This window comes from Ascaphus truei, chromosome 1 (genome assembly GCF_040206685.1).
Source record: "Ascaphus truei isolate aAscTru1 chromosome 1, aAscTru1.hap1, whole genome shotgun sequence".
Lineage (NCBI taxonomy): Eukaryota > Metazoa > Chordata > Amphibia > Anura > Ascaphidae > Ascaphus > Ascaphus truei.
In genome coordinates, this window is record NC_134483.1 from 247715247 (window position 1) to 247730952 (window position 15706).

At 41.9% G+C, this 15706-nt stretch overlaps 1 protein-coding gene across 3 annotated transcripts in view; it reads right to left on the minus strand.

Moving 5' to 3' along the window:
• The window catches only part of PAX5 (paired box 5), a 268060-nt gene that overhangs the window by 217725 nt on the left and 34629 nt on the right, over nucleotides 1-15706 (minus strand). For all 3 annotated transcript variants that reach the window (XM_075602572.1, XM_075602563.1, XM_075602582.1), the window contains exon 3: nucleotides 9917-10114. In XM_075602572.1, coding sequence (XP_075458687.1) covers nucleotides 9917-10114 — 198 coding nt within the window. The remainder of the gene's footprint in view (nucleotides 1-9916; nucleotides 10115-15706) is intronic.

Below are 15706 nucleotides of genomic sequence, written 5' to 3' on the forward strand. Positions count from 1 at the left end.
CTGACCCCCCTCCTGGCTGCAGCCTGGGCGCACGCGCGGCTTGCCACGTTTCCAATCGGGGAGGTTGGTGGCCGTGCGCCTGTCCGGCTGTCCCCCCGCTGGTCCCCGATCCTCCCGCTAGCCCCCCATCCTCGCACTGACCCCCCCCATCCTCCTGCTGGCCCCCCGATCCTCATGCTAGCCCCCCCATCCCCGCGCTGCCCCCCCCATCCTCCCGCTGGCCCCCCGATCCTCCCGCTGGCCCCCCCATCCCCACGCTGACCCCCGATCCTCACGCTGGCCCCCCCATCCTCTCGCTGGCCCACCCGATCCTACCGCAACTCCTGCCCGATCCCCTGGCATGTGGAGCAGCATGTGGAGGACAAGCAGGCCCTGGAGGAACAGGTAGGCCCCCTCCCTTCCAATGAATGTCTGTGGGTGTGTGTGAGTGTGTGTCTGAGTGTGGGTGGGTGTGAGTGTGTGTATTTGTGTGTCTGTAAGTGGGTGTGAGTGTGTGTCTGTGTGTGTCTGTGTGTGTGTTTGTGTCTGTGAGTGGGTGTGTGTGTGAGTGGGTGGGTGGGTGTGTCTGTGAGTGTCTGTGTGAGTGTCTGTGTGAGTGTCTGTGTGTGTGTCTGTGTGTGTGTCTGTGTGTGTATGTGTGTGTGTGTGTGTGTGTGTGTGTGTGTGAGTGTATGTGTCTGTGAGTGTATGTGTCTGTGAGTGTATGTGTCTGTGAGTGTATGTGTCTGTGAGTGTATGTGTCTGTGAGTCTATGTGTTTGTGTGAGTGAGTGTTTGTGTGAGTGAGTGTTTGTGTGAGTGAGTGTTTGTGTGAGTGAGTGTTTGTGTGTGTGAGTGTTTGTGTGAGTGAGTGTTTGTGTGAGTGAGTGTTTGTGTGTGTGAGTGTTTGTGTGAGTGAGTGTTTGTGTGAGTGAGTGTTTGTGTGAGTGAGTGTTTGTGTGTCTGTGTGTGTCTGTGAGTGTTTGTGTGTGTCTGTGAGTGTTTGTGTGTGTCACCCTCTCCCGGTGTCACCCTCACCCTTTCCCTGTCGCCCTCTCCCTGTGTCACCCTCACCCTTTCCCTGTCTCCCTCTCCCTGTGTCACCCTCTCCCTGTCGCCCTCACCCTCTCCCTGTCGCCCTCTCTGTCTTTGTCTCTCATTCTCTCTGTGTGTGTTCTCTCTATCTCTCTGTGTCTCTCTCATTCTCTCTTGTTCTGTGTCTCTCTTTCTCTGTGTGTCTCTCTTTCTCTGTGTCTCTCTTTCTCTGTGTGTCTCATCTCTCTCTCTCTCTGTGTGTGTCTCTCTCCGTGTGTGTGTGTGTGTGTCTCTGTGTGTGTGTGTGTGTGTGTCTCTGTGTGTGTGTGTGTGTGTGTGTGTGTGTGTGTGTGTGTGTGTGTGTGTGTGTGTGTGTGTGTGTGTGTGTGTGTGTGTGTGTGTGTGTGTGTGTGTGTGTGTGTGTGTGTCCAAAAGGAGTGCTGCTGAGCATGGCCAAATATATACAACAAAAGACAAAAAAGCCCAACGCTACATCCAATATGACAAAAATACACATTGAAATAATATATTCTCTTGAAAAAGGGTAATTTAGTTAAACCCTTAGGCCAAAGCGTTACAAGCCTGCAAGCCACATCATGGCATGACCATTAGCAGGTCCTAACACTACCTGATTACATTTCTCATTCACCTCTATTTGTGGGGAGACTGACCACATTGGATCTGTCCAAACCCAGTAACATGAAAAAGACCTGCTAACTTAGAAATTATATACATGTAGTTTTAAAAATGTGGGTAAAAACATATATAATATGCTATTAGCATATTGTGTTTTATTTAATTGGGGGTGGTTTCGAATTAGGCTTTATTAAAGGGGTTTAAGCTCGCTCCTCCCCACTTTCTAAGTTAGCAGGTCCTTTTCATGTTACTGGGTTTGGACAGATATAGCAAATAAAAATATTACTTGTGAGCACATTCACATGTCTTAGACAGACCTGCAACCCTGATTTTCACCATTATCACCTAGCATAAATGTGCTTCCACTGCAGCAAAGGATTCTGGGAAATGACATGCAAGTGAGCACACAGTGCCACATTTAGCTGCAAATCCATTACTACATGGAACCCGTAAGCCAAAACACAGCTTATAAACACAGCCTGGGATCAGATGCAATAAATATATATATACAGTGTTCGACAATCCTATACATTTACTCGCCCGGGGCGGGTGGATTTAACCCCCGGGCGTGTAAATATTGGCCCAAGCAGCACACGTGTTTTTTTTTTAAATTTCCCCCGCTCCCGCTCAAATTTCGCCCGTTCGCGCTCAAATTTCCCCCGTTCGCGCTCAAATTTCCCCCTCAAATTTCCCCCGTTCGCGTCAATTTCTTTTTTTTAAAATAAATAAATAAACAATCTGCCTCCCTGATTGGCCTGACGGGAGGAAGAGGGCCGGCTGGCAGCTCTGGGTCAGCCCCTCCCCCTGCACCCGATGCCAGCTTGCTGCCCGGGGTGGAATGTAAGCTGGGAGGGGGGGTCCCCTGATGTAGGCTGGGAGGGGGGATCCCGGGGTCCCCGGATGTAGGCTGGGGGGGGTCCCCGTGGCTGCTGCTGCCCAGAGCTGGAAGACCAGGTAGGCGCTTCCCCTCCGTCCCACGCTCCTTTGGCACCCGCGCGGGCAGGGTAATAGGAGCGGGGAAGAAGGTAAGCAGCCTGGCGGGAGGTAGAGGGAGGGGGGTGCGCGTGTGCACGCGCTGGAGGGGGGGTTTTTGGCAATGTTCCCGGCCACGTTTCCCATCGGGGAGGTTGGTGTGGCCCGTGCGGCTGTTCCCAGCATGGCTGCCTGACCCCCCTCCTGGCTGCAGCCTGGGCGCACGCGCGGCTTGCCACGTTTCCCATCGGGGAGGTTGGTGGCCGTGCGCCTGTCCGGCTGTCCCCCCGCTGGTCCCCGATCCTCCCGCTAGCCCCCCATCCTCGCGCTGACCCCCCCCCATCCTCCTGCTGGCCCCCCGAACCTCATGCTGGCCCCCCCATCCCCGCGCTGCCCCCCCCATCCTCCCGCTGGCCCCCCCATCCCCGCGCTGACCCCCGATCCTCACGCTGGCCCCCCCATCCTCCCGCTGGCCCACCCGATCCTACCGCAACTCCTGCCCGATCCCCTGGCATGTGGAGCAGCATGTGGAGGACAAGCAGGCTCTGGAGGAACAGGTAGGCCCCCTCCCTTCCAATGAATGTCTGTGGGTGTGTGTGAGTGTGTGTCTGAGTGTGGGTGGGTGTGAGTGTGTGTATTTGTGTGTCTGTAAGTGGGTGTGAGTGTGTGTCTGTGTGTGTCTGTGTGTGTGTTTGTGTCTGTGAGTGGGTGTGTGTGTGTGTGAGTGGGTGGGTGTGTGTGTCTGTGAGTGTCTGTGTGAGTGTCTGTGTGAGTGTCTGTGTGTGTGTCTGTGTGTGTGTCTGTGTGTGTATATGTGTGTGTGTGTGTGTGTGTGTGTGTGTGTGTGTGTGTGTGTGTGTGTGTGTGTGTGTGTGTGTGTGTGTGTGTGTGTGTGTGTGTGTGTGTGTGTGTGTGTGTGTGTGTGTGTGTGTGTGTGTGTGTGTGTGAGTGTATGTGTCTGTGAGTGTATGTGTCTGTGAGTGTATGTGTCTGTGAGTGTATGTGTCTGTGAGTGTATGTGTCTGTGAGTCTATGTGTTTGTGTGAGTGAGTGTTTGTGTGAGTGAGTGTTTGTGTGAGTGAGTGTTTGTGTGAGTGAGTGTTTGTGTGTGTGAGTGTTTGTGTGAGTGAGTGTTTGTGTGAGTGAGTGTTTGAGTGAGTGAGTGTTTGTGTGTCTGTGTGTGTTTGTGTGTGTTTCAGTCTGTGAGTGTGTCTGTGAGTGTTTGTGTGTGTCTGTGAGTGTTTGTGTGTGTCTGTGAGTGTTTGTGTGTGTCACCCTCTCCCGGTGTCACCCTCACCCTTTCCCTGTCGCCCTCTCCCTGTGTCACCCTCACCCTTTCCCTGTCTCCCTCTCCCTGTGTCACCCTCTCCCTGTCGCCCTCACCCTCTCCCTGTCGCCCTCTCTGTCTTTGTCTCTCATTCTCTCTGTGTGTGTTCTCTCTATCTCTCTGTGTCTCTCTCATTCTCTCTTGTTCTGTGTCTCTCTTTCTCTGTGTGTCTCTCTTTCTCTGTGTCTCTCTTTCTCTGTGTGTCTCATCTCTCTCTCTCTCTCTGTGTGTCTCTCTCCGTGTGTGTGTGTGTGCGTGTGTCTCTGTGTGTGTGTGTGTGTGTGTGTGTCTCTGTGTGTGTGTGTGTGTGTGTGTGTGTGTGTGTGTGTGTGTGTGTGTGTGTGTGTGTGTGTGTGTGTGTGTGTGTGTGTGTGTGTGTGTGTGTGTGTGTGTGTGTGTGTGTGTCTCTGTGTGTGTCTCTCTCTCTGTGTGTGTCTCTCACTCTACCCCTCCCTCTCTCTGTCTCTCTGTCTCTCTCTGTCTCTCTCTGTCTGTCTCTGTCTGTCTCTCGCTGTCTCTCGCTGTCTCTCTCTGTCTCTCTCTGTCTCTCTCTGTCTCTCTCTGTCTCTCTCTGTCTCTCTCTCTCTCTCTCTCTCTGTCTCTCTCTGTGTCTCTCTCTCTGTGTCTCTCTCTCTGTGTCTCTCTCTCTGTGTCTCTCTCTGTGTCTCTCTCTGTGTCTCTCTCTCTCACACTCTGGATCTCTTATTTACCCTTTATATCTTAACAGCCCTATACTACACCGCAATAACCTATACTGCTTTCTTCCAGATCTGACTCAAGCTTCACACGGAAGACATCGGAACCCCCCCTAACCCAGAAGACTGGTAAGAAACACATCCCCTCCAATGTAAAACATTGTGGGAATGAGGTACCTGGACATTGAGGGACTGCGGATCAGGTAAGATCCCAGGCGGGATTGCTGCTTTAGATATTATGAAGCAGGGGCATCCAGACACTGGTTAAGGGGTTCAGGAAACTAGTCATTCACACCTGGCTTTAATTTCTAGATCCGACATTTACACACACACACACACACACACACACACACGTAACAAGGACTAATTGTAGTATAATGTAATACAATAAATTCATTTATGTCAAAAACGAATTTGTTCTGGCTAGGAATTTATTAAATGTATTTTATTTATATATTTTATTTTAAAGCGGGGTTGGGGGCGGGACTAGGGCGGGGTAGGGGGCGGGACTAGGGCGGGGTTAGGGCGGGGTTGGGGGCGGGACTAGGTGGCGAGTAGATTTTTTGGTTGGGCGAGTAGATTTTTGGGTGATTTGTCGAACACTGTGTATATATATATATATATATATATATATATATATATATATATATATATATATATATATATATATATATATATAGCAACTGTAAATATTACTGTATGTTCATTTGCATGTCTTAGACAGGTCTGCAACCCTGTCTTTCACCATTATCGCCCAGCACACAGCACTTCCCCTGCAGCAAGGAATTCTGGGAAATGACCTGCAAATGAGCATGTCTGTGAGTTGGTTTACTGGCTTTGCATCTCACCCCACCCTATGTTTAAAAGCTGTGTTTAAAGCAGCATGCATTTGGCTTAAGGGTTGCTTGTGTAATATGAGCTTGAGACAAAAGGTGGCACTGTGTGCTCATTTGCATGTCATTTCCCAGAATCCCTTGCTGCAGTGGAAGTGCTGTGTGCTGGGCGATAATGGTGAAAGACAGGGTTGCAGACCTATATATATATACACACACACACACACACACACACACATATATATATATATATATATGTGTGTGTGTGTGTGTGTGTGTATATATATATATATATATATATATATATATATATATATATATATATATATATATATAGATATAGATATAGATATATACCACACTTATTAAGGTTATGGTGGGTAAAAAAAGTGACAAAAACCCTCCACAGTAAAGCATATAGCAACTGTAAATATTACTGTATGTTCATTTGCATGTCTTAGACAGGTCTGCAACCCTGTCTTTCACCATTATCGCCCAGCATATATATATGTGTGTGTGTGTGTGTGTGTGTGTGTGTGTGTGTGTGTGTGTGTGTGTGTGTGTGTGAGTGTGTGTGTGTGTGTGTGTGTGTGTGTATATATATATATATATATAGATATAGATACATACATATATATGATATGTATACAGATATATATATACATACAGATATATATACATACAGTCATGTGAAAAAGAAAGTACACCCTCTTTGAATTCCATGGTTTTACATATCAGGACATAATAACAATCATCTGTTTCTTAGCAGGTCTTAAATTTAGGTAAATACAACCTCAGATGAACAACAACACATGACATATTACACGGTGTCATGATTTATTTAACAAAAATAAAGCCAAAATGGAGAAGCTATGTGTGAAAAACTAAGTACACCATTACTGCTTCCAAAGGAATTAAGATGCTAAGTAGCAGACAGGTGCTGCTAATCAAATGCCCTTGATTAATTGAACATCAGCAAGTGTGACCACCTCTATAAAAGCCGGAGTTTTAGCAGTTTGCTGGTCTGGAGCATTCAGGTGTGTGTTAACACAATGCCAAGGAGGAAAGACATCAGCAATGATCTTAGAGAAGCAATTGTTGCTGCCCATCAATCTGGGAAGGGTTATTAGGCCATTTCCAAACAATTTAAAGTCCATAATTCTACAGTGAGAAAGATTATTCAAAAGTGGAAACAATTCAAGACAGTTGCCAATCTTCCCAGGAGTGGACATCCCAGCAAATTCACCCCAAGGTCAGACTGTGCAATGCTCAGAGAAATTGCAAAATGCCCAAGAGTTACATCTCAGACTCTACAGGCCTCAGTTAGCATGTGTTCATGACAGTACAATTAGAAAAAGACTGAACAAGTATGGTTTGTTTGGAAGGGTTGCCAGGAGAAAGCCTCATCTCTCTAAAAAGATCATGGCACCACGGCTTAGATTTGCAAAGTTGCATCTGAACAAACCACAAGACTTCTGGAACAATGTCCTTTGGACAGACAAGACCAAAGTGGAGATGTTTGGCCATAATGCACAGCGCCACATTTGGGGAAAACCAAACACAGCATATCAGCACAAACACCTCATACCAACTGTCAAGCACGGTGGTGGAGGGGTGATGATTTGGGCTTGTTTTTATAGCCACAGGAACTGGGAACCTTGCAGTCATTGAGTCAACCATGAACTTCTCTGTATACCAAAGTATTCTAGAGTCAAATGTGACGCCAACTGTCCGACAGCTAAAGCTTGGCTGAAATTGGGTCATGCAACAGGACAATGATCCAAAGCACACCAGCAAATCTACAACAGAATGGCTGAAAAAGAAAAGAATCAAGGTGTTGCAATGGCCCAGTCAAACTCCAGACCTCAACCCGATTGAAATGCTGTTGCTGGACCTTAAGAGAGCTGTGCATATACAAATGCCCACAAACCTCAATGAACTGAAGCAACGTTGTAAAGAAGAGTGGGCCAAAATTCCTCCACAACGATGTGAGAGACTGATAAAGTCATACAGAAAACGATTACTTCAAGTTATTGCTGCTAAAGGTGTTTCTACAAGCTATTGAAACATAAGGTGTACTTAGTTTTCACACATGGCTTCTCCATTTTGGCTTTATTTTTGTTAAATAAATCATGACACAGTGTAATATGTCATGTGTTGTTGTTCATCTGAGATTGTATTTGCCTAATTTTAAGACCTGCTAAGGAACAGATGATTGTTATTATGTCCTGATATGAAAAATCATAGAATTCAAAGAGGGTGTACATTCTTTTTCACATGACTGAATATATACATGTAGTTTTAAAAATGTTTGTAAAAAGTCACCAAATCACACACTGGTGTTTAAATAAAACTTCATAACTAAATAAATGCTGTTGGGTATTTCCCCAGGTCCTAAAAACTGGTGATGTTTTCAGGCTATACAACTTCACACACATTAGTTCCACATCATCTTTATCAAGTGAGTGTAAAATCATGCAGGACATTCAAAACAGTGCATTGCAAAGTTCTCTGGACAGTGTCATGAAAACCAGCTTGAAAACAGGTTTGAGAACCTCTGATGAGGGGGGCAAGTTCATGTTTTACATATCAATTGCAAGTGAACAACAATTCCACATTTTCCACAGCTCTTTTTCTGGTTAATTTCTAAGAATAAAACAAAATTATCACTTTAATATTCATTAATTAGCAATATATATCTAATGGTTGTGAACATTATTTGTAGACTAGCTCTCAGGAGCAGAGCCCTCATTACCTCTTTGTATCTGTTTGTGCCTGTTTGTCCTCACTTCTACTGTTTACTCTATGTTTATGTAATATACATAACTCTGTACCCCATTGTACCGCGCTGTGGAATATGATGGTGCTGCACAAATAAACGATAATATTAATAATAGTCAGGGATAAGTTACCACTATATCACTGTTATAAGGTATAAATAAAAGCTCTTTTGCAAGAGCCCCCTCTAGTGTAAAATGAACTGAACTTCGACAATTAGATCATATTTGATCCACTGCCTGTAAAGGAGCCAGAAGTTTTTTGCAAGATTGGTAATACTTGGTAATGGCTCTATTCAGGGCTTTTTTGGAGGTTAGGTTTCAAAGTTTCCCAGCTGCCAAACTGGATAAAAAATACTTCACCAAATATTTAAAAGAAAAAAATCTCATTAAATCATATGGGACCTTTCTCTATGATCAATCTGATTTTATTTTGCTCAGGTTTTACCCCTGTTTTGCAGCTAGGAAGCTTTGGTACCTAAAACCTACGTATCTTGAAAGATACATGTAAATTAATAATACATTTCGAGAGGTAAAAAGAATTTAAATGCATGGACAGAAAAGAAAAATCTGTTTATGTACAGCTTATATTTTTACCATGTATTTAAAAAAAATACAGTGACTTGATTATTTCTATATTAATTTATATAGCATGTGATTCTCTGTCATTCAGGTTTCAACTATAAAATATGACCTAGACATACTAACTTATACTGTCACGTATAATCGATTTTCATTGTGACTTGATGCTATTAACATTTGCTGATTATAGCATGTGAGAAGCTCTGTAAGTTAAGTTACATCTGACCTACACAAAATGATTTAAATATTCTAATCAAAATGCATTCCTTAAATGCACGCGCTAAGCATTCCCTACATTTTCTCTTTGGTTTCACTCAGTTGTGTTGGTAACAATTAGGGGCCCTGAGTCGTGAAGTGGTCTGGTACAATACAAGCTATCATATTACATGGATGTGTGTGGTTAAACCTTTTGCACTTAATAAGTGATGAGCAAAAGAAAGAAAAGCTTCTCCATCTATGGCTCCTTCCACTGCACTACAAAGTTCTAATCTTCTCAACACCTCCTATGGTGTGAAGTACATTGTGCCTTTAATTGTTTGGGAGGACATATGTAAAATGGTGATTGTTTAGAAGTAGGGCCAAAAAATGTTGTATGACCCAGTACAGTGTGAGTGATAAAACATACAGACCAACATTTACTCAGCAGTGCTATTCCATAAGACATCTTCTGTGGTGCTTTCTGGCCCATTTCTAAATGGGCGGCAAGGTGTCTTTTACATTATGGTAATATGTGTAAGTCCCCAAGTTCATACGTACAGCATCCCAACGCAGAAAGTTGTTCTGCACTCCTGATCACAGTACTAGATCACCCATTATTTTTCATTCTGGACGTATACACACACAGATATTATATATGAGGATGTGAAAGCTTAATTAAACCAAGAGGTGACAATTGGCTGCATAATATTACTGTCAAATAAAAAATTATTTAAATAGTAATAATAAAATTAAAATATACATATCATTGTAACTTTTCATACACATATTTCCGGTTATACATGAATCACACATTTGCAGTCCCGTTAGACAGCTATTCACAGCATATCAACTACCGACACATTTCCTTGGTGAGTGTTTTTACCTGTTTATGGAACTGACACTGGGCACAGTATCATTGTCACACACCCGCTCTGCTAACAGTCTGTCCCTGATCTCCCATGCAAACATGGTGGGGTTTTGACGCTTGTAATCTGCAATTTTGTCTACCACTTTGGGCGTTGCAACCTTTGGCTTTGATCCCCCAATCACACCAGGCTTAATACTTCCGGTTTCATAGTACCTACAACAACAAAATGTAAAGCATAGTTTAACTTAGTGATAATGCTTCAAAAAGAAAATTCAGAAATTCAGACAATCAAAAGCTGTGAAACACAGCAGTTGCCACAAGCAGGTACTATGCAGTACAAAATATATACATTCGTTTAAAATGCATTCACACTTCACAGTTTTGTGGGATTTCAGACATGCAGGCAATGCCATCCTGATTTACTTGCATTATGTGAAATTGCAATATGGCATCCGGTATAATATCCTCACCACATAGGAATAAAGGCGATATATGATTAAGGGATAAGGTAGGATCCAATATGAGCTGAAAATGCGTGTGATTAATCAGGAAGGGTAAAAGAAAACAAATCACACTTAGGGCCATTTTACATTGAACTCCTTGACAGTAAATTGCAGTTCCTTGTGAAATGCACCTGCTAGAAAAAGCTTCCCAATTGATGGAGTGGTTTGGCAAAATTGGCCAGTAGAATGAAATCCTGATAAAGTATTGTATTTTATTTTGTAAGACGGGGCCAATATTTTTTCATGTCTTCTTCCACTGGTGTTCATTTACAACTCGTTCCCTTTAATGTGAGAAGGAAATGCGATACAAAACCCTAATATTGACACAAACTAAAATTTGGAGAACATCTATTGTAATATTAAGGGGATAGTCCCTCCTAGGATCAAAGTGACCTAATACCAGCGACATATTTAAAGGGTTACACCTGAGTAATTGATGCACTTTTTTACTAAAATGTGACACATATAGTTACATACTTACATAGTAGATGAGGATGAAAAAAGACATATGTTCATCGAGTTCAAGCTGTGCTAAATTTAGACAACAGATACTTTATCCTATATTTGTACTTACAGTATTTTGATCTAGAGGAAGGCAAACGAAAAACCCCAGTTAAATATTATCTAATACTTTACACCTCATACATCGACCATGGCCCCTTGCAGACGCACTTACCAGAACATCTTCCTACTGTCTCTGTATACTCTTCCTACTTACCAATTAGATTGTAAGCTCTTCGGAGCAGGGACTCCATTTCCGAATGTTACTTTTATGTCTGAAGCACTTCTTCCCATTATGTGTTATTTGTATTATTTGTTATTTATATGATTATATCACATGTATTACTGCTGTGAAGTGCTATTTACATTAATAGTGTTATATAAATAAAGATATGCATACATACATCTAATGATATCTCATAAGGGGGGAAATAAATTCCTTCCTGACTCCAAGAATTGTCAATCAGATTATTCCCTGGATCAACATCCTTCCCATGTATACTTATTTGGTATATCCCTGTATACCTTTCCTTTCTAAAAAGATGTCCAACCTTTTTTGTGGTTTTACTGGGCCTTTCAATAAAGTTCTGAACAATTCTTAAATATTACATTTAATGTAATGTAAGAGGGTATATAATAACTATTTATAAATATATTCAAGGTCAGTATAAGTAACTTTTAAGACAGCTATTCCTCTCAAGGGCAGTACAAAGGACACTGGGTCATCCCTTAAGGTTGGGGGAAAGGAGATTTTTCCAGCAACAAAGGAAAGGGTTATTTATAGTAAGGGCAGTTAAAATGTGGCATTCATTACCCATGAAGACTGTGATGGAAGATACGATAGGTTCAAAATTTGGACATATTTTTTTATAAAGGAAAAGTATACAGGGATATACCAAATAAGTATGCATGGGAAGGCTGTTGATCCAGGAAGAAATCTGATTACCATTATTTGGAGATAGGAAGGAATTTATTTTTCCCTTAATGAGATATCATTGTATGATGTTTTACTGGGTTTCTTTCTTTGACTTCCTCTGTCGATCTATATACTGTAAATACATATATAGGATAAGTATCTGTTGTCTAAATTCTGCATAGGTGGAACGTGATTGACATATGTCTTTTTTCAACCTCATGTACTATGTAACTATCTACTCTGTAACTATGTAAGTATACAGATTAATTTAGTGGTACGTACAATAAGAGTCATTTGTCTTTGCTCTTTGGTGTTAACGACCCAACTAAATGTTACAGAGGAACTTGTTGGAGTTGGTAAAAATATACACTTGCATTAAGTCTTTAAAGGATTTCCCCTTTGCCGCTTTATAACCGGCCACATTGACCAGACACATTGTAAATGTTTGACTTTAATATAATTTTCTTAGTTTGCATGTAACTAATGGTCTTATTTTAAGTTAATGAAGGGAGACCGTAATGAACAGTTTTAGGAACCACCTACACTCCAAGTACAACTCAGTTCAGTCCCAACTCGGGTAAACAGCTTGGAGGTTAAAAAATATGTCCCGAATGGGAGCTACAGAGTACTGTACATAGAATGTACCCCTCAGAGAGAAATAGCCTCACACATATACCTATAAAGCATTTTTTTTTCATGCATTGTTTCAACAACACACTATTTAAAAAGTGCAATTTTTTATTTGGAAAATAGAACTGAAGACCATAATGATCAACTAACGAGCTATCATGATCATTAACCTCGAAATATCAGCAGTTGTCAAGGCTAACCTTATTACTGCAGCAAAGGATTGTAGCTGTCACACAAAATGCTTCCTTGGTAGAATATTTGCTTTGCAATCACCAGGCCTATTCTGCAACCACACAAAGGATTGTATTTATTCTACCTTGTACATCTGAGGCATTCAATAGATTATTTCCTGATCATTTTCAAATCTTTTGACTTTGGTGGAGGAAGCACCACAATGTGTCTGAATTTACCATATAGAGGAATATGTTGGATGAGCTGTCCATTATGGGTAAGTACAAAAACAGACCATTAGGGTTTGCGCTTCTGACCTTAGTTTTTTGCCCATTGTACAGTATGGGCATGCAATGTTTGAAGAATCCCCCATTCATTAAGTTCTGTAAACCATCCCCTCACAAGCAAGAAGTGATAAGCAAAAGGTTTACATTTCCTTTCATTGAAGCTTTCAGACGGCTGATTTTTATTTGCTTCTTTCCCTAAAGCCTGAGAGACCATAACATTCCCATGATACATCATGTTGGTCAAAATATTCACCTTGTACAAAGTTTTCTGCAATTTTACAAGGGCTACCTTATTCATCTTATGACATAATGGGCCATATTTACTAAGCAATGCTATTCATTTGACTGGACCGCAAAAGGTGCCAGAAGGTATCATATAGCATAGACAAAGCATTTGACAAAGTGCACGCATACGCGAAACGCGTCAGAGGTCTCTCTGCTTGTTCTTTGCTTTTTTAATATGTTGCTGTTGCTGTTGGCCTAATAAATATTTTTACCATTGTTGAGCGATCCAGCCTCCATCGTTTTCCTTCAGCAATGCACCGCTTACTCTTTCCCCCATGGGATACCACTTCCTGTATCTTATAGCATAGGACTGTTTAGTAAATATGGCCCCAAATCCATTAATTTCTTCATCCATTCATCTTATTTTGTTATGACAAGTGCCACATAGAAACAAGTAATCTATGCACTAAGATTCCGTTTTGAACTGCACCGCATAGCAGGATTCAACGATAATGTTGACATTATGGGGTCTATTCAAGTGAGACTCTCAGCTACAGAAAATTACAACTGTTACATCAAAGACAAAGGAATGAGCTCATAAATCAGGGGCATTTTTTGTCACCTATTCCACCCCAGTTTTGCAGCGGGAAGACTTAACTCCTAGATATCACAACATATTAAAATTGAATGGTCAGTGGCAAGGGCTAATGGCCCTTATATGAAGTGTTACTCCATAGGACATAAAGGGCCTCATGCAGAGAGCATCGTTATTTCGAAATTCGCCATTTTTTGTACAATTTCGCGCAGAAACCGGCAGAAAATGGCGAGTTTCGAAAAACGCGCCATTTTGTTTTTTCTATTGCTAAAACTCGCCTCGCGGCTGGCGAGAACCTCCATCTCGCCATTTTTAAAACTCTCCGAATGCAGAGAGGCGCGAACGGCATGTAGCGGCTGTTCGCGCCAAGAAAATGGCGCGATTCTCGCATTTTTGCCGCGCCAGGAAAAGATGGCGCTCGCCGCCTATAGTAAAGGGGAAAAAAAAGGCGCAAATTTGTTTTTACACGTTTCTGAAGCACGCATCTCGCCAATTTAAACTCGCCACACGCATCCATGTTAAACATAGCAGAATTCGCACTTTTCTGCATATGGAGAATAAAACTCTCCAAAAAAGCTACTTTTTATGAAATTCGCCAATTTTAAAATTCTATGCTCTCTGCATGAGGCCCATAGACTTTGATGTACTAATGGTTGATAAATTAAAAAATCGCCATTATATGTGTTTAACGCCAATTTAATTTCTTGACCTATTCATTTTAAGCCGGCGATAAAGCAGTGATATGTGAAGTTTTACCACGGCGACATGACCGCATTATTTTTAGTGCTGCGGAGGCAAATGAGAAATTAACGTTAAATGACTAGTCATAGCTCAAACCATTAGTACTGTTTCAATTGGTCAACCCATTAGTACTAGTCATTGGTCAACCCTCTGGTACTGAGTTTCTTGGTGAGTAGCGCATAGAAAAAAAATTGAAACAAATAAATTGGTCTATCTGGCCACTTGGGCTGCTAAAGAATGAATAATTGCACAAATGGATGTTATGCTTTTAGTGTTTTATTTGTACGGTGTTTATGCTGCATGATAATCTTTTTTTGCCTGGAGAATTTTTTGGCTTTGCAATGCATTGGTAGCCTCAGGCATCAAAAGGGTTAAATAATTGTCTGCTATCGGGTTTTGGAAGAAATCCTATGACGTAACCCTATGGTAGAAAAGTGTTATATCTCCCACCCCTCCACAATTGCTAACATTGATAAATCTGATTTTCAATGAATTATCGCTCATTTATATCGCTAGCAAATGAGCCCATTATTCGTGTATGCATCTTGCAGCCCGTTTAAATATAAATAGTTATTAGCGAATGCGTCGGTAATAAATAATATTGCTACAATACCATTTCATAATAATGTTGCAGTTTAGGTTAGCCCATGGATATATAAGAAATGCTACATCATGAGGCACTTTCTGCGCAAGAATACATCTTACAGCAAAAATGTCATCAAATGGGCCATAGAGGGCCAGGTTTACTATGCCAGATGGTTTCTTAGGGTAGCCCAGCTGAGCTAATCAATACAGTAAAACAAGACTTTATACAACATTAAAACAAGGAAATCATCTTGTGTTTGACATCAATAAAATTGACGGCACTACATCATAACCCAATCATCGTATTTATACAAAAACATACGCTATTCAATTGTTACGTTTATTTGTGCAAATCTACACAATTACATAGGCTTTTCTTCTGAATAATATACCATACATTATATTGCTTTGCCCGTATTCATGAGTTATGTATGCAATTTCTATAGCACTTAAAACTTTATGGTTAATATGGTTTTATAAGAAAAAGATTACCGCAGTCAACCATCAACATTTAGTAATCATCCTATGGTAGGCAAGGTTATTTTTCTCTTCTTATCCAGAAGTAGAGATAGGTGAAACCCAAGGTCACAGATTTAGCAAACTTTGGAGGACCTCAAAGTTCACCAAAAGTCCCCTAAAGCTTCCCTAAAG